The sequence below is a fragment of the Leuciscus leuciscus genome, assembly GCF_965113295.1.
Source record: "Leuciscus leuciscus genome assembly, chromosome: 4".
Taxonomy (NCBI): Eukaryota; Metazoa; Chordata; class Actinopteri; order Cypriniformes; family Leuciscidae; genus Leuciscus; species Leuciscus leuciscus.
The window spans coordinates 41995917-42015574 of record NC_138728.1 but is presented as its reverse complement, the minus strand read 5'-3'; the positions used below and the strand labels follow the sequence as shown (position 1 = coordinate 42015574).

The window sequence follows — 19658 nt, the reverse complement described above, 5'->3', positions numbered from 1 at the left end:
AGAAAAAACTGTGAACATACTGATATCAAGAGAAACTATAGGGCTGCACGATTTTGGGAATAGATTTTAGATTTTTCTGGTTAAAATTTCTTTTTAAAATTCACAGAATACACACACACACACATTTCCAACAATATATAATGAACACCAGGTTTGTTGTGCCTTGTAGGCATAGGCTACGCAGTGCTGCATAAAATAATAATAACAATAAATTAAATCTTCCAAAAGATTTCAAGAACAACTACGCTAGAGAAAAATATATTGATTATCATATGTTTCTTCAAATGTTTCCATTCGTTATGATGATATGAAATGAGATAATAGTAAAAACATAAAGCCTAATGTTTGGTGCATTTTTCCTTTCAAACGCAATCGCCCCAAAATATGATACATTCAAACGCAATCGCGCTCCAAAATATGATACATTCAAACCCACAGCGCGCTCCAAAATATGATACATTCAAACGCAATCGCGCTCCAAAATATGATACATTCAAACCCACAGCGCGCTCCAAAATATGATACATTCAAACGCCATCGCGCTCCAAAATATTAAACATTATGGTTATACATATCTATGCTTGAGCAGATATCCACAAACAGTATTTAACAGTAAACACGGGTCTAAATAGTATAATATTCACCATATATCTAGCAACAGTTCAACTGCAATGTGAAGTTTATGCAACAATACCATAAACTAATAAGTAAGAATTTCTTACCTTACATCTTTCTTGTCTTCAAATCGCATTCTTCTTCTTCTGGGGGTAAATCCAATGTAAGCTCAGACGTGTCTTCCAAACTCGACGAAAAGCAGAGACTTGTGAAGTTTGTTGGTGTTTTGTGTTTGAGGTAACGAGGGCGTTCGCGTCCCATGTGGAGATTTGCATGTGAATCACTTTTGCGCGAGTGGGCCCCATACAGAAATGTAATATATGTCAATATATGTAAATTACATATATAATGTTAGTGCCCATGTATGTCTGCTGCATATATGAGAATATATGCAAAATTCATATATGTAAAACACATACACATATATGAAACATATATTTCAAAATATAGCAAAAATGGCCGTTTTCATGTAAGTGCCATATATTTTCCCGTATATGCACATAAATGTGAAATATATGTAAGGCGCATATATGTATACATGCATATATGACGCATATATGTATACATGCATATATGACGCATATATGTATACATGCATATATGACGCATATATGTATACATGCATATATGTACTTATTTGTATAGTACATACTTTCACATATATTAGGGATACAAATCTTATATCTGAATGCCTTGAAATTAAATGCCTATAGTTGGAGATTTTGTCTATTGTGTGAATACCAAATATAGTATTTTAATACAATAATGCAGTGTTTTCTTTGTCATTTTTGACAAATACATCCACAAAGTACCATAACCATATGCCACAGCTTTAAAAATGCATCAGTATCACATGCATGTACACTGTAAAACTTTTCACTGTAAATTTACAGTAAAATACTGGCAGCTGGGTTGCCATCCACATACTGTATTTTTACAACACTACTACAGTAAACAGAATTTACTGTACTCCACTGTAATTACCAAATACAGTATATACCACATTTTACATTATTAAACTTGTCGACAGCAATAAATTGTATTTTTACAGGGAATACTGCTTTTATTATTACATAATTAAAATATTATACTTTAAGGTTTCATAAGAGTAGTCACACTAGGAAAAAGAAAAAAAAATTTTCTGGGTTTTAAAACATTTATTTAGTTAAAATGCCATCTGTGAACATGTTGGCTGAATTACTTTTTAAACATAAAATGCAATTTTAACACTTAACAACAAACAGGTAACAGTTAGCACTTAATTAAAGGAATAGTTCACCCAAAAATTTTAATTAGCACATGATTTACTCACCCTTCAAGTCACCCTAGGTCTATATGACATTCTGCTTTCAGACGAATACAATCAAGAGTTCTATTAAAAAATGTCCTGGCTCTTCCAAGCTTTATAACGACAGTGAAATGCTGTTTCTTTTTTGAAGTCCATAAAAGTGCAAACGAAATCCCATTCAAAGTCTGCAAGGTTTTGCAGAAGTGAGGACACCTGTAGGCTTACAGTGGTGTTCTTGTTTTGCACAATTTGGCCAGTTTTCTTTGAAGTTACTTGTCCTTTCTTTGTGTTTGATCCACGTTCAGGATTGATGTCAAGAATGCATCTAAAAGGCAGAAAAAAAACAACAATTAAATATTATTAACTGAGTGTATATATTTTGACAAAGAGAGAAAGCACAAAAGCTGTCTAAAACTGAACAACATGAAAAAAAAAAAATGCAATGTTGGATGTTGTGATCAATAACTGATATTTTTTCTGCCCTGGTAAAATACATCAACTCAATGTGTCTGTTTACATGCAACACTGTCAACTAACAAAATTTTTGGAAGTGGGGTTGCCAGATTTAAAGTTTTATTGTACAACTTTTGTCTACTCATCACCCAGCTCATTAACAATATCATCCCCTGATCCGGTGCCATCAGAGTATCAGTGGAAAGGCAGTCTTTAGACTCTCCGTTTATATAGAGCACACACTGCCAGAATCCAGCCCAAACCTTTGTGACAGAAATAATTTAACTTAATTGCAAGCCTTGCAATGTTTATTGCATATATGACAACATGATTTACCAGACTAAAATGCATGTTTGCACCCAAAAATTTAAATTCTGTCATTATTACTCAACCTCAAGACTTTTGTTCATCTTCGGGACACAAATGAAGATATTTTTGATGAAATCCGATAGTTCCCTTTCAAGGGAACTCCCGTTGCGTCGAAAACTGACGCTATGGGAACGCTTTGCGTGATGACGTCTTGAAGCACATGTAAAATCAGTCCAATGGTGTGGCGGAACGTCAGAGGCGGGTGACGTCACGTACCAGGAAGCTATAAAAGCCGGCCCGAAACCGAAAACGAAAGCTTTCTGAGTCTTCAGTTGCGCTCTGTGTTGAATCTGTCCTTGTTATTTGGTGTTGTCTGTCTATATTATATATATATATATTCAGTATGGCGAGCAAGCAGCAGTTTAGAGTGTGTGTCCATCCCTGCCCGCGTTATTTAACGGGAGGTGATACTCACACTCTTTGTGTTGTTTGTTTGGGTGAGGAGCATGCCCAGTCAGCACTCGAGGGTGGTGACTGTGTGCATTGCGACGCGCTTCCATTGCGCACGCTCCGATCCCGCTTGGCTCGGTTCAATCCCGATCGCGTTCCCCAGGGCCGGGTCCCGCCGCGGCTGAGGCTCGGCGGCGATCTCAGACCTGGGGTTCACAAATGGATCTGTCAGTGGATGTTGAGACGGGCTCTGCCTTATCTCAGCATCAATCTGACAGATCCAGTGCCTCTCATCAGGGTGTGGAAGCACGCATTGCGGTTTCTTCCCCCCCGATAGAGGCACCAATACTGCAACTGTCCAGCTCTGAGGAGTTGGATGTTGTGAGTATTGAAGCTGAGTCTGAGGATTCGCCACCTCAGTCTCATGCGTTTGAGGAACTGCTCGATGTTATTACTAGAGCAGTTGACAGACTATCTATTGAGTGGCCAGAGGATAGGCAGGACGTTCGTTCGAAAAGTAAGCTCGACGAACGCTTCCTGCCATCTCGTACACAGCCTCAGCGAAGAAGCCTTCCGTTTTTCCCCGATCTCCACACCGAGGTGTCGAAATCGTGGGGAAAACCGGTTTCATACAGAGTGTATGCACCACAAACATCCCACTATTCTTCCATTCACAAATATAAAGAATATGGTTATGGGGAGATGCCGAAGGTGGAGGAGACGCTTGCGAGCTATCTCTCTCCAGCAATGGCATCTTCCCTGAAAGCTCCTTCACTTCCCTCTAAGCCAGTAAAATTCACATCATCTCTGGTTCATAAATCGTATGCAGCCGCTGGTCAAGCTGCAGCGTGTCTGCATACGATGTCTATTATGCAAGCCTATCAGGCAGAATTATTGGGGGATTTAGAGGAGGGCGGGGGAATTGGTCCTGACACAGTGGCTGAACTACGCAGAGCCACAGATCTGTCTCTCAGGGCCACCAAGGAGACCGCTAAATCAATCGGGCGGTCTATGGCAGCCCTGGTGGCCACTGAGAGGCATCTGTGGCTCAATTTGAGCGATATAAAAGAGAAAGAAAAGCACGTTCTCTTAGATGCTCCGGTTTCCACTGTTGGTTTATTTGGTAATGTAGTAAACAGTGCGGTAGCTAAATCTCAGGAAGCTGCTAAACAGGCAGCTGCATTACAAAAACTTCTCCCCCGCCGTTCTTTCATTGAGGCTGCTGAGCGGGAGAAGCCTCACTCCTCTAAAAAGAGCGCTGAACATCGTGCCACTCAAAAACAGAGTGTGTCCTCTCGTGCTCCCCCACAAAAATCTCGGGGACACGGAGGGCGCTCTCAAACCCAGCAGTCTTCGAGGGGTAAAACGGATCTGCGGACCGTTATTACCGCCAAGAAGGCTGCTGGGAAAAAGTCCTGATGTCTGAGGGCTCAGGACAAATGAGGGTAGTCCCCCCGAAGCAGAGCGGTTAACACCTCTTTTCACGGTGCCCGTCTCTCTTCGGTGCCCTCAGGGGACCGTTCTGCCAACCCTGCCACCTCTGGTGTTACAGGGCGCAGCGGTCTCCGGCGAGCACATATCTCAAGGTCCACCCGGAAACGTAGTGGCCTCGGGATGCCCGCCCCCTCTGAGGAGGGTGCTAGAGCAGTCTGTTTGGTCGTTCCCTGCCGGTGCGCCGTTACAGGGCGACGAACCGACTACTCAACAGCAGGAGAAAAATACGGTGCCGTCTCTCTTCGGTGCCCTCAGGGGACCGTTCTGCCAACCCTGCCGCCTCCGGTGTTACAGGGCGCAGCGGTCTCCGGCGAGCACATATCTCAAGGTCCACCCGGAAACGTAGTGGCCTCGGGATGCCCGCCCCCTCTGAGGAGGGTGCTGGAGCAGTCTGTTTGGTCGTTCCCTGCCGGTGCGCCGTTACAGGGCGACGAACCGACTACTCAACAGCAACAAAATCCAGAAACCAGTCTCGAGAGACTGGTACCTCTAGTAGAATCTTTGACAGCGTGGAAGCTACTGTCAAATGTTTCTCGTTGGGTCCTGCAGACCGTGGAAAAAGGGTATTAGATACAATTCTATTAACGCCCACCGCGGTTTATGGGGGTCCTGCCCACAGTGGTGGGCCCCGAGCAGGTTCTGGTTATGGAACAGGAAGTAAACACTCTGTTAGAGAAAGGGGCCATAGAATATGTACCCCCCTCCAACAGGGAAACCGGGTTTTACAACCGGTACTTCATAGTTCCAAAAAAGGACGGGGGATTGCGTCCCATTTTAGATCTTCGAGTTCTGTACGAGTACATGCAGCTCAAGTTCAAAATGTTAACCTTGAGACAAATCGTGCCACAGATCAGGTCCGAGGACTGGTTTGTCACGATAGACCTCAAGGACGCATATTTCCATCCGTCCGTGTCATTGGAAGTTCCTGAGGTTTGCTTTCGGGGGCAAAGCATACCAATATCGAGTTCTTCCATTCGGCCTGGCTTTATCACCCCGCACTTTCACAAAATGCGTGGATGCAGCTCTGGCGCCTCTGCGCCTCCGGGGTATTCGCATCACGAACTACATCGACGATTGGTTGATTTTAGCTCAGTCGCATTAGATGGCGGTTCAACATCGAGATGTTGTTCTCGCCCATATGAAAGAGTTGGGGTTACGGCTGAACGCCAAGAAGAGTGTGCTTTCTCCATTTTAGAGGACCACTTTTTTAGGCGTGGTTTGGGATTCAGTGTCGATGCAGGCGCGCCTGTCATCGCCACGCTTCGATTCCATCCTGGCAGCTGTGAGAAGTGTAAAGCTAGGCCAGCTACTCACTGTCAAACAGTTCCAGAGACTGTTGGGTCTCATGGCAGCAGCTTCCAACGGGATACCTTTTGGACTGCTGCACATGAGGCCCCTGCAGTGGTGGCTCAGGACCAGAGGGTTTTTCCCCGAGGGGCAACCCATTTCGCACAATCAAGGTCACGCGGTGATGCCTACGTGCCTTGGTTATGTGGAAGAAACCTTGGTTCCTGTCCCAGGGCCCAGTGCTGGGAGCTCCTTGTCGTCGCAAACTGCTAACGACGGATGCTTCCCTCACGGGTTGGGGAGCGATCCTGAGGGTCGCTCATCTCAAGGTCTGTGGGAAGACCATCATCGTTCCTGGCATTCTATAGCCTAGAGATGTTAGCTGTCTTCCGGGCTCTGAGGAGCTTTATCACAGGTCTCAGGGGACACCATGTGTAGTACATACGGACAACACGTCGGTAGTCGCCTATATCAAGGGGGTTTGCGCTGGCATGCCATATCCTCTTGTGGTCCCAGGGGAAGTTGCTGTCACTCAAGGCAGCCTACATCCCCGGGGTCCAGAATATAGGAGCAGACACTCTGTCGAGACAGGGGCCGAGGCCCGGGGAATGGTGGCTCCACCCCCGAGGTGGTGGAGCTGATATGGAAATTATAAGTGGATCTGTTTGCGTCTCGAGAGACGTCTCACTGTCCACTTTGGTTCTCCTTCACGCATCCAGCTCCTCTGGGACTGGATGCTATGGTACAGACGTGGCCGAGGCTACGTCTGTACGCCTTTCCCCCAGTTGCTCTGCTCCCGGGAGTTCTGGAAAGAGTTCGCAGGGACCGGGTTTGCCTGCTTTTTATAGTCCCGCGCTGGCCGGGCAGAGTATGGTTTCCCGATCTTGTGTCCCTCCTCGACGGGCATCCTCTGGAGTTACCCGTCAGGAGGGACCTTCTGTCCCAGGCAGAGGGCTCGATATTTCACCCTCGGCCAGAACTGTGGAACCTGTGGGCTTGGCCTCTGAGGGGGCCCAGCTCATAGAGTCAGGTCTCTCAACCGAGGTTGTTGAGACCATTCTACAGTCCAGAGCTCCCTCCACGAGGAAACTTTATGCCCTGAAGTGGAGAGTATTCACTTCTTGGTGTAGTGACCGTCGGTTGGACCCAGTCCACTGCCCAATTGGTACAGTGCTGGAGTTCCTGCAGGAACGGTTCACTGCAGGTCTGACCCCGTCCACTTTAAAGGTCTATGTGGCGGCCATAGGTGCTTACCACAGTCCTTTGGGTGGAATGTCTGTGTGGAAAGACCCCTTGGTATCTCGTTTCCTTCGTGGCACTTGGAGGTCCTCCTCCCTTTCGAAATCGGACCAGGAGGCGAATAATTTGCTTTGCCCTGTTCGGGCGTTAGACGCGTATGTCCACAGAGCTGCCCTGTGGCATAAAAGTGACTTTTGCTCCCCTAACAAGGGAGGTCCAGTGTCTAAGCAAAGGATGAGCAAGTGGGTGGTTGAGACTATCTCACTGGCTTATGAGGCGGCTGGACAGCCTTCTCCTTTGGCTGTCCGGTCGCTCTCTACTAGGAGTATGGCGGCCTCTAAGGCCCTTATATCTGGAGTATCGTTACAGGACGTCTGTGATGCGGCAGGCTGGTCCTCACCGCACACCTTCGTCAGGTTCTACTCTCTGGATTTAGACTCTACTCCAGGGTCTCATGTTTTGTCTTCTTAGTGCTGCTCACATGATTACACACAGGACAGACATTTGTAGCTATGGAGGCGTTGGTATAGACGTTCCCATAGCGTCAGTTTTCGACGCAACGGGAGTTCCCTTGAAAGGGAACGCCTCGGTTACGACTGTAACCTCGGTTCCCTGAAGAGGGAACGAGCGTTGCGTCGCCTTGCCATATCTCCTTCATGCCTGTCAGCGCGACTTCAGACTTTACGAAGCTTTCGTTTTCTGTTTCGGGCCGGCTTTTATAGCTTCCTGGTACGTGACGTCACCCGCCTCTGACGTTCCGCCACACCATTGGACTGATTTTACATGTGCTTCAAGACGTCATCACGCAAAGCGTTCCCATAGCGTCAGTTTTCGACGCAACGCTCGTTCCCTCTTCAGGGAACCGAGGTTACAGTCGTAACCGAGGCGTTTTGTCCTTCCATTGATAACAATATCATTGCAACTGTCAAAGCCCAGAAAAGTGGTAAAAACATTGGTAAATATATAGCTACAGTGGTTCAACCTAAATATTATGAAGCAGGGTTTCTGCACATTTTTTAAAGTCAAATTTAAGGCTTTTAAAGACCTTTTTAAGACCCGAAGAAATCAAAATTAATACCATGCATTAGGGGTGTGCAATATTGACAAAATATGTCTCGATCGATATTTTCAAAGTTTTCTTGATAATAATTAGATAACATTTTACTGATTGTGTTTCTGTGCTTGGTGCCATGGCTTGTTTAGGCCTGTTGACAGCTGACTGACAAAGATATTCATATTTTTCATATTCTATGCAGTGGTCAGTTTACAGCACTGACAGAAATTAACATTTTTTATTAAGGGGTAATATTTGCCACCTTAAATTGATTTCAAGGGGCATTTTCACCTATATATGGACATTTGTAGATGTTTCAACAAGATACCTTTCACATCTATGCAGTCAGATTCACCCGTGTTCACGCTGAAGGAATCACTCACATGGCTGGGCACTTGTATGACACATCAAGGATATTAAGAGGCTAAAAGCAGGTTTAAACATTGCCCCATTTAAGTCAACAGGGTGCAAATTTTAAAAAGAGGATAACACGGTGTAGGCAACACCGATTTTTGTCGTTGTTCTCTGTATTGACAGCACTCCAAATTTACAAAAAAATGAGCTCAATGTTAAAATTGACCGGAGTTCTCCTTTAACCCTTTGACACGTACGATCACACCGGTGTGATCAGTCTAGGCTGGTCCCTGGAGCGTACGATCACACCGGTGTGATTAGAACGTTCAGTGAATGACGTGATCAACTGCTAAATTCAAAATTTCAAACTTTTGCTTTCACTGCTTTCCCGCTTTGACTGGCACTCAGCCAGAGACGGACGTTCTCAGCTCTCATCATTATCACAACTGTTCAGTGTATTTTAATGTTTATTTTAGGTTTCATTCACTTTAAATTACATTACACAATAACAAATATATAGTTTATTATTGCACACTAATATTTATAACAGCAAAATAACCTTTTAAACATGATGTAACATTAATATTTATTCGAGTCAAACACACCTTGTAGATAAAACGGCCGATTCACACAGCAAGTGTCAGACTCGTGAGCAGCGCGTATTTTTTTCGGCGTGCGTGCATGTTAAATGAGTGCATTCACACCAGGAGAAGGAGCAGCGCGTGAGATGCAGTGAAGCGGGGGTTACTGTCACATATTTCGGGAGACATGGATGATCTTGCATGTTGTAAATCCAGCAGGCTCCGAGTCCGACTCTCCATCAGTATTGTAAACAAATAATGGCGGCGCCCATAGCCCGTGATAACTTACCGATCAACATGATCTTTTTTTCTCCAAGTATTAAAACCACATTAGGAGTTCCCTTACATATTGTTAACGATGTTAATAACTACAAGTTTGTAAATATTTTGTATAAAAAAATAAAAAAGATTTTAACTGTCATGCATTGCAAGTTTTTTTTTCCCGCTGACAAGTGATGTAGAGCTGACGTCACCGTTACCTCACACTCGCATTTGTTCTAATTTAAAGACACAACTTTAATCAAGCTCACCAACTTCAGAGAAAATGACAGAAAATGTATATAAAAGAAGAAAACTGACAAATGAGGAAATTGAGGACATTTTTTTTAATTCTGATGAGGAGATTTTTGACAGCGAGGCAGAGAGTGACAGTGATGAAGATCTTCCCCCAAATCTGGAAGCTCTAGACAACATTGCAGATGAAGAGACGACACCAGTCCTAAATGAGGCAGAAGAGGTAAACTCATTGTTATGGAAGGCAACCAACCTTTTTAATCCTCCTGGCCCAGGCAATTTTGACAACCAGCTCTGTGGTGTGCAAAATCCACCAGAATCACCCAGTGAGGTCAACTGTTTTAAAATGTTCCTCACAGAAGATGTCATGGGAGAAATTGTGGAGGAAACAAACCGCTATGCCTCTGACTTACAAGAAAGGGAAATAAAAGGAAAGCTGGTTAAATGGGTTCCAACAAATATCCCTGAAATGTACACATTTTTAGTGTCAGTTCTCCTAATGGGGGTGATAAAAAAACCATCACTTCGTGATTACTGGAGCACAGACCCCATGCTCTTGACCCCATTTTTTAGGTCTTTGTTCTCACAGGATCGCTTCCTTCTGCTCCTCCGCTGTCTTCACTTCGCAAACAATGCGACAGCAGTTTCCAACGACCCGCTGAAAAAAATCTGAAACATTTTCACTGCTCTCACCTCCTCCTTTCGTCGCATTTTTGTGCCATACAGGGATCTGTGTGTGGATGAGTCGCTGATGAAGTGGAAAGGCAGGCTGGCATTTCGTCAGTTCATTCCTTCCAAACGGCACAGATTTGGGGTCAAGTTTTTTGTTTTGTGTGATGTGCTAACTGGTTATGTGGAGGACATGATCATTTACACCGGATCTACCACTGACATCCAACATTACCCAGGACTTGGGATTTCTGGGTCCGTTGTGATGACACTTCTAGCACCTTACCTAAGAAAATGTCATGTTCTTTATGTGGACAACTGGTACAGTAGTCCCACACTTTTCCAGCACCTCTTGTCACTTGGCACTGGAGCTTGTGGGACTGTGCGCGCAAACAGGAAAGGGATGCCAAAGTTCACCTGTAAGATGAAAAAAGGTGAGGTGGAATTCGAAGAGAATGGGTCACAGCTGGCAGTAAAATGGCATGACAAGAGGGATGTCCATGTCCTTACCACAGTCCACCCAACTGGTATGGCAGCAACAGGGAAGCTGGATCACGTCACTGGGCAGCCAAGGATGAAGCCAGTCTGTGTGCTCGAGTACAACAAAAAGATGGGGGCAGTTGACAAAGCTGATATGATGACTGGTTTTCATGAATGCGCCAGGAAGTCTACCAAGTGGTACAAGAAAATCTTTTTTCATGTACTTGACACTGTTTTACTCAACAGCCACATCGTCTATCGGCAAATTACTGGTGAGAAATGGATACAAATCATCTAATAATAAATATAAACAAGATAAAATGTGATAACATTTTTAATTAATGTAATCTAAAGTGTTAACAAATTCACAATAATAAACAGACCACACTGTCACATACTATTCTATTCTCCTCACTCCCTATTGATGTGCTCTACTATGAGTAGGAAAGGAAATCACCTCCCTACAATTCAGAACGAACCTGATGAGAGGGCTGCTGGAGGAGTACAGCACATTGCGGTGTCCAGCTAAAGGAGGGCGTCCTGCCTTGGACACTCCTCTGCGCCTTACAGCTAGGCATTTCCCATCTGAAGTCCCTCAGACCACTTCCCAGGGCAGCAAGACCAGGCGTCACTGCAAGGTCTGCCTCTCCAGCACACGCAAGGGCAAGGAGAGGCGCCTCACCAAGCACATGTGTGTGCCATGCAACACTCCCTTGTGTGCTGTCCCATGTTTTGAGGAGTACCACACACTGAAGAATTATTAAGCATGTAAAAAGTCAGAGTATATTAATTAATTTATGATGATATTATTTTAATTATTATTTATTGTAATTATATTAAGTATTAAGGTATGTATAATAGTTTGTTTAAAAATGTTTTTTTTTAATCAAAAGTCAGAGCACATTTATAGATTTTTTGTTTGTTTGTTTATGATGATACTGTTTTGATTGTTATTCATTGTAAATATATTTGTTATCTGTTTTGTAATTATATTAGTAAGTATAAACGTATTGTATTAAACAAAAAAATTGAACTTACATTAAAATAGATTTAGTAAAACATACATGAAATGTGTACATTTTGTGATTTCTTTTTAACAAATGTCATACGTTTGAATTGTATGAATAATACTTATACTATACATATCTTTCACTAGCAAAGCAGAGAAAAGCTACATGGTATGACATCGTTAAAGGGATAGTTCACTTTAAAATGAAAATTCTGTTATCATATACTCACCCTCAAGTTGTTTCAAACCTGTATGAATTTCTTTCTTCTGCTGAACACAAAAGATGATATTTTGAAGAATGTCAATAACCAGACAGTTAACTGGAGCCATTGACTTCCATAGTATATATTTTTGCCTACTATAGAAGTCAATGGCTCCAGTTAACTCTTTGGTTACTGACATGCAGAAGAAAGAAATTCATGCAGGTTTGAAACAACTTGAGGGTGAGTATATGATAACAGAATTTTCATTTTTAAAGTGAACTATCCCTTTAAATTATATTTCCAACAAACATTTGAGCAAGCTAATAATAATAATAATAATAAAATTATATATATATATATATATATATATATATATACATATATGGTCACACAGCTTGCTCAAATGTTTTGTATATAGGAAAATATAATTTAACAATGTCATACCATGTAGCTTTTCTCTGCTTTGCTATTGAGAGATATAAAACTAAGTACTAACAATATTAACTAAAACAAACAAGAAAATCGATGTAAAGGGTTTACCGTCAAATATGTGCTTTGGTATTCATGTTACTAACGGATCAATTCAACTGAACCCCGACTTTACCTCCTGAATGCACGGATTACTGAACATATTTATTTGCAATGTGCAAAACAGCGCGTTGACTGACAAACAAACCGCAATGACGTGAACGACCACATTATTGAGCACTGTCCGTTTTACGTTCTTTATTCATATTTATTGCATGCTTGTAAATAACTCTAGATGCTTCAGAATACAATTAAAAACTCCAATATAGCCTAACGTTACTCACCGATTGTCACGCGGCTGTTGTGAGGGAGATGCAAAGTACCATGTGCAAGCGAAATTCAAAGCAGTGGGGGGGGAAACATAAACATAACCATATCAGCCATATTCGGTACACGCAAACAAATAATTTGAGAGGTTTTGAATAAAAAATAAAGCGAAACATTCAAACTACTCACCTGCAGACGGTTATCCATCGTGTGCGCCATTGTGACTGCGGAATGTCACGTGACAAGGTTCATGCGTCTCCATGGAAATTAGAACGCGATTGATTGCAAAATAACGGTCGCAGAAAAAAACTCACGCCAGGCTGCCAGTCTGACTATTTTAGAACGTACGTGCGAAAGGGTTAAGGTTGCACTAGTTACATGGATTATTTAAACAATGTTTTTACTAGCTTTCTGGGCCTTAAAAGTTGCAAAGACATTGCTGTCTATGGGTGGTTCAGAAACCTCTCAGATTTCATCAAAAATATCTTAATTTGTGTTCTGAAGATGAACGAAGGTCTTACAGGTTTGGAACGACATGAGGGTGAGTAATTAATGACAGAATTTTCACTAATCCTTCAACTGAAAACAACTTGCACTGATATATCTTAAAATATATGACTGCCACTGTTTTATCTCAAGATGCACACCAGTAATGTTTTTTTTTTTTTATGATACATTATTATAAAAGCTGCTTAAATACCCTAATTTTATTAAGGCCTAGACCTGGCTTAAGCTAAGCCCTGTATGGAAACCAGGGCCATATTGTTCATACCAGAAGTCAACATAATAAATACTGTCAAGTCAAGGTTAGTGACACAATTCAGTCTAATATATATATATATATATATATATATATATATATATATATATATATATATATATATATATATATATATATATATATAAATGGCAAATATGCCAATGACTAACCTCTGAACAAACTCAAGGTGCTGCCTCTTCCTGGTACTGCAAGCTAAACTCATAGGAGGAGGCAAACAGCGCTGCCAGGCCAGTGATGAAGTCAGGCTGTGATCCTTCACACACACCTTGACCTTCCAAACTTAATATCCAGCACTGGTTGCTTAGAGATTGACCTGTAATGGAATAAATAAAAATAAATAAAAAAAATATTAATAATTAAAATAACTACTGTGGGTTCCACTGTGGTTCGATGTAGTTGTCTATTCATAGTTCTATGAATAACATTTTTCAACTAAAAATTAAAATTGGTTAGAATGCTAGAATGCACTGGCATATTTATGTTTGTTTTAAGCATAAACTCAGTTAATTTTGACTTATTCTTTCAGAAAACAAGACAATTTTTACGTGTCTATTAAATGCTTCTTCATGTAAGAATTGTAGATATCTGGACTGGAAACAAAATAAAAACACTAATTAAAAAAAAACATATTTTGCAGTGGGGTGAGTAAATGATGGCTTTTCATTTTAGGTTTCATCTACCCCTTTAATGTTTACATACCAGGAAAGAAGTCGTGGACTTTCTGGCAAATGTAGATTGCTGGACATCAGCGATGCAAATTCCTGAAACAATTTTTAAAAAGGACAGCACAACCTTGATCAACAGAACCAAAACATAAAACATATTACAGATTAATGAGATTTGCTTAATAATCTCTATTTATCTGCTTGAAGGATAACACCGTCTAACTTCTTTGAATTAGGGAGTAGTTGTAGGACCATGGGATGGCAATCAGGAATAGGCCCACTACATTTGAAAACAGCATTAGGAACATGGATTTTCATGTGCTAGCAAAATTCTGACAACGATTCAAAAGCACGATCACAGACCTGACAGAATTTGACAGCATTTTTTTTACCACATAGACTATAACTGTAACACTACTTAAAAGCACTTACATTAACAATGGCCATCAGATTACAAAGCCTAAAACGAAAAAAATATATCTCAAATGCACGTCATGCAAATAGCATGGTAAAGGTTGCCTATTATATGAAATGTCGAAGTTAACGTTACTTGGTAAACAGGTGAACAGAGTCAGTGACTTGCTTGCGCGGCCACGGTAGTAAACCGCGTTCGCAAAATCAAACCAAATAACGTTACGTGAAAACAATGTAGAAATGCGAACGCAAAAAAAGATAAATAATAACTTATATATTGGCTTACCGTATCACTCAGTTGAACAATTCTCCATCTTCTCAAACTCTAAATCCCACTTATCGTCCCGCGCAGATTATTCAATGACAAATTCTTCCATCCGTCTTCAGGTAGCTGCTAACTTTAACGTCGTCCAGCTGCGTCACAGGCAACTAATGTTTGAAACACGAACCGAACCTCAAAAAAGCTTTAAAATTGCTCACAGATTCGCAGACATTGTTTATCTTGATAACAGGAATGATTATTTGTTCAATTCAATCCCGCTGACGAAACAAGTTTGCCTGTTGTAGCTGCCTAACGTTACTGTCTGCTCGCATGACGCGTCACATTTGAACTGAATTGAGCGCGAAAGAAATCAATCCCACAATGCAATGCCTTTTCAGTCAGTATGATGGTATGATCCTATATAACGAATTTATCAGGACGAAAACAGAAATGTGCTGTATATTTACAGCTGTTCTGTAAAAGATACAGCTTAATACTGTATTATGGATTTTATTATACTGTATTTTCTCTCCAAAAACAAATACAAACGGTTAATAATTAAATCCAATAATAGCATCAGAAGAACAAAAAGTAGAACCAAACACACTGTAGCTGCTATTGAGCTTCTGATCTTCACACAATCACTTCCTGAACATCACAGGTATGACATTAGATGACTGAATATGTGCAGACTGTGATGTTTCTAACAAAGTAATGAATGTGATTACCTGAACGCTGAAGTGTTTGATGCGTGTTTATCTCTGTCCTGAAGTCATGATCTCTCACTGCACTCTCATAGATTTCCACTGTCATCTCCAGTCTCTCTGTCTGCCTTCCCTCAGACTCAGTCCCGATCACATCATCGTAAATACTATCAGACATTTCTTCTCTTTAACATTAAATGATTTTGTTCCTTGTTTTTTTTAGATGTAATCACCACTTGTTTTCTTTTTAAAGCTAGTGGCAAACAAGCTTGCAGTCAATGTGTGAAGACAAAAAAAAGTGCCATCAGACCCTTAAAGTTGGCAGGAAGCAGAAGTTGTGATGGTCTTTTCTTCCCTTTTCTGATGTATGTGAAACTCAGCCGTGTGAGTGACAGTTCAGCAAGAAATTGTGTGTTTAAAAGACATCTAATAGCCGTCCAAACACAGCCCTGACGTCTAGGCTAAAACAAGGCAAAATTTGGTCTGTCAGTGAAAATTTAAAGGGGTCATAGACTGGATTATTTTATTATTTTATGTTTCCTGGGGTGCCCTTATGATGTTAGAATGATTTTAACATCAAAAAATGTCATAATTTATAAATAAATGGCATTTTTCCTAGCCTGATTTTAGCCTCTGATTTGAACGCTCTGTTTGAAGGGGCGTGTCTGCTGTGAGACTTCAGTGTAAACGCCCACTGCTGTGATTGGTTGTGAGACTTCAGTGTAAACGCCCACTGCTGTGATTGGCTGACATACTTGCATATGAAATAGCTAGTATTACATGTGGAACTCTCTCTAAAACTTTTACTACGTTTTTACTATTACAGCTATCGAGATTAAAGCTGCAGTTGGTAACTTCTCTAAAAATGTATTTTTTACATATTTGTTAAAACTGTCATTATGTCCTGACAGTAGAATATGAGACAGATAATCTGTGAAAAAATCAAGCTCCTCAGGCTCCACCCAGTGGTCCTATTGCCATTTGCAGAAATACACCGCTCCCGGTAAGAAACAACCAATCAGAGCCAGGAGGAATGTCTTAGCAGTGTCAATCATGCTTGTGTACGCGCTGATCACCCCCCTCTCTCGCACAGCGCGTACCGTCGTTCAAAATCAAGATAGCCGGTGTGCCGCGCAGCTGTGCTAATGGCGGACAAACAACCAAAACTGCCAATTTCTCGAGTGGCACCAGCTCATGCAACAAAGACAGGTAAACGGAAAAAGACCGATGACGATAAACAAGCCCGTCGGAGCCCATTTACTCAGTGTCAAAACTCTAGCCGCATAACATACAGATAAAATGTCACGCACTGTGCAAAGCAACAATAGAAACCTGCTAATTCACTGGCTTGTCATGTTGCTGAAATAATGTACTAGCAAACCTTATTTAGCATTACACATCGCTAGAATAATTACTTAGATACTGTAACGTTACCATTATTATCTTGCTAGCTATTTATAACTTATAGAAAGAGTGCAACGTTATGAAGTTACATTACATGTATTGCAAAATACGTAATGATTTGAGGACCAAGTTTGTAGTCAAAGTATGGGCAGGCCATAGTCAATGTAAAGCATATTGTTGATGTTTCGTCCCTACCAGTGAATGTGCGATAACTGTTTATCCGCCGTCATCAGTGTCTCTGCATGTTTACTAGCCTGCATGTTCATGGCAAGGCTCCGCTGTGGAGGGAGGGCTGTAGCGCAGCAGAGAGCGAGGGGGAGTGACCTGTAAGCTGTGCTTGTTCAAATTTTCAGGCTAAGTCAACGTTTTCTAAAAGCTCCCTACTCCAGCTTTAAACTTTACCAATGCTAGCTTGATAGTGAGTACTAAAATACATCTTATTTGTTTATATTCATAATGATAAAGTTAGATTTTTTTATTACATGTGATTCTGACATGATGTCACTGCATGCACTGCGCTCCTCTCCGCTCGTCTCAGGTAAATAATGCGTCTTCCAGTTCAGCGGTCGGAGTCGCGCGTTCATGTGTTTTGGGGGCGTGGCTTTGGAAGGAGCCCAGAAGGGAGGGGGTGGAGTGAATGGAAATAATGGGCTGTCTTTAAAACAGTCGTGAGAGGTCTACAGACACTCGATTTTTATACTTTCTTTTTCAGAGTACTTACATTTTAATTATGTATTGATATATAAATAAAGTTTAAATAAATTTGGAAAATAAGTTTTTTAGACAATTCCTACCTACCCAACCTTTAAGGAATCGTGAAAAGTATTGATCATATTGATCTATTCCCATCACATGAAAGGTTGCAGTGATGAGCATTGAGCAGATGACAGACAGTCTGTTGATCGCACATGAAAAGATCTTATCCTTGCAATGCGATTTCTGCACTCTCACGAATGCTTTCACCAGAGGTGTAAAGTCCAGGGGTCAGGCCCTGTTTACACATGCATGGTTATTTTGAAAAACTGAGACATTTCCTTTCCCTTCTACAAACGGAGAATTCGCCTCTCAAAACGATTCTTTCTAAAAACTCCGGCCAGAGTGTAGATTTAGGAAAACTTCAATTGCATGTTTGCATGTAAACTGAGGAAACTGAGTTTTAGGCAGCCGACGTCACAGTATGCGACAGAACTTGCAATGCGGCAAAAGTGCGACCTTGCGAATCGATTCGTTCGATTGGCTAACGTGGGCTTGAGTCTCTCGTTACACTGCCACCTACAGGTTTGGCATGCTTTTGACGGCAAATACACGGGTTTGTGTAAACAAACGCTTTTCTGAAAACTGACAGGTGTGCACGATTTTATTTTTGAAAACGGAGAGGGTGAAATGTCCGTTTATGAAAATAGCCGGCCACGTGTAAACGTAGCCTCAGAAAGTAAAAGTCCTGCCATATAATTATTCCAGCTGATTTCACTAATTAGTTCTGTCTCCTGGCTGAAAAACGGTGCTAATTAACAAATCCAAGTGATTGGAACAATAGCTAAGGAGGACTTTTAATTTCTGAACCTGGACTTTTCACCTCTGGTTTTCACCAAATAACAGTGCAAACATGATGTAAATACAGTAAGAGCTTCGTTGTACTGTACATTGTAACAGCGTCATGATTTTGTGATGATTTATTTCAACGAGTTTTGGCAAGTGTCCAGATAAACTCACGCTGTTTGATTGACAGCTTGGGCAATTGGAAAGGGAGCATTCTTTGATCGCTTTCTTTATATAATTTAATCACAGTTTAAATAAGATGATTTTCATCCTACTAAGAGAAACGACGTGAAGTTGATTGTTTAGCCACTGGCTTGATTTACTGATGCATAAACAGTATTGAAGGATATTTTGAGAGATAATCTGTCTGAACTTGAATAATTACATCAGAAATCACTGATCACAGATCAGGCATTAGAATAAACATGACTACATACATGTTTGTGGCGTTGCTGGCAGATCCATATTGTAAAAGTCTGTTTGCAAAGCCTGCGCCAAAATTGACCAAATAATCCACAGTAAAATACACCGAATACAAACAAATAATGCACTGTTGAGACATTCACATTGTTGGGGAAACCCCCCCCCCCCACTATCCTAGCATCAGGATCGTTTGGAAGGTAATGGTATTGATCCTGTATCGATCTTTTCTCGTTCTCATGTCACTGTTCACTAACGCTCTAGTGGGCGGGGCCAAAGCTGCCCTGTGACGTCACAAGTCTCCACTTTTTAGATCCTGTGGTTTGCTGGCCTTGGTTTCGATAAAAGCAGTTTTTGGAATAACAAGAAAGTTTTGAGTTTTGAAACCTGCAGGGTATTTTTATAGTATAACAAACTCTTAACTGTCAAAGGATCAAGAAGCATTTGAATTCTCAGTCTATGACCCCTTTAATAGACGTATAAACATAGCCAAAGAATAGACTAGTCATCAATTAGATAACATGTCAAAGAAATTAAACCAAACACCTTTTAATCACTGTTGACTTTGCTTACATGATGGAATATCATAAATCTCGCAAGTTATTTTGGTAAAAACGACATGTAACCAAATTCAAGGTTATTTTGTCTAGAAGTGTGCCACTCATAGCCGGACTAT

At 41.4% G+C, this 19658-nt stretch overlaps 1 protein-coding gene and 2 long non-coding RNA genes across 7 annotated transcripts in view; all 3 read right to left on the bottom strand.

The window, feature by feature from the left end:
- LOC309496115 (uncharacterized protein) overlaps positions 1 to 19658 on the bottom strand; it is a 28631-nt gene extending 8973 nt beyond the window's left edge. The window contains exons 1-2 of one of the 2 annotated variants that reach the window (XM_082166114.1): positions 16195 to 16422; positions 15644 to 16102 (exon numbers count right to left, since the gene is read on the bottom strand). In XM_082166114.1, the coding sequence (XP_082022240.1) occupies positions 15644 to 15797 (154 nt within the window). In that variant the 5' untranslated portion in view covers positions 15798 to 16102; positions 16195 to 16422. Of the gene's footprint in view, positions 1 to 15643; positions 16103 to 16194; positions 16423 to 18999 lie in introns of those variants that run through there. The other variant, XR_014204959.1, reaches the window with a different exon arrangement.
- On the bottom strand, positions 1744 to 14788 carry LOC309496172. Its single transcript, XR_014205030.1, has 3 exons — positions 14672 to 14788; positions 13724 to 14519; positions 1744 to 2228 (listed from the first exon to the last, which is right to left on the bottom strand). It is a non-coding gene; the product is annotated as an uncharacterized lncRNA (long non-coding RNA).
- Positions 8993 to 13389, bottom strand: LOC309496145. Of its 4 annotated transcripts, XR_014204983.1 has the most exons (6): positions 12983 to 13389; positions 12811 to 12824; positions 11266 to 11535; positions 10817 to 10898; positions 10593 to 10723; positions 8993 to 10295 (listed from the first exon to the last, which is right to left on the bottom strand). It is a non-coding gene; the product is annotated as an uncharacterized lncRNA (long non-coding RNA). The 4 variants fall into 4 exon arrangements; XR_014204984.1 differs by having other exon boundaries at positions 12811 to 13388; XR_014204985.1 differs by lacking the exons at positions 12811 to 12824; positions 12983 to 13389 and having other exon boundaries at positions 11266 to 12072.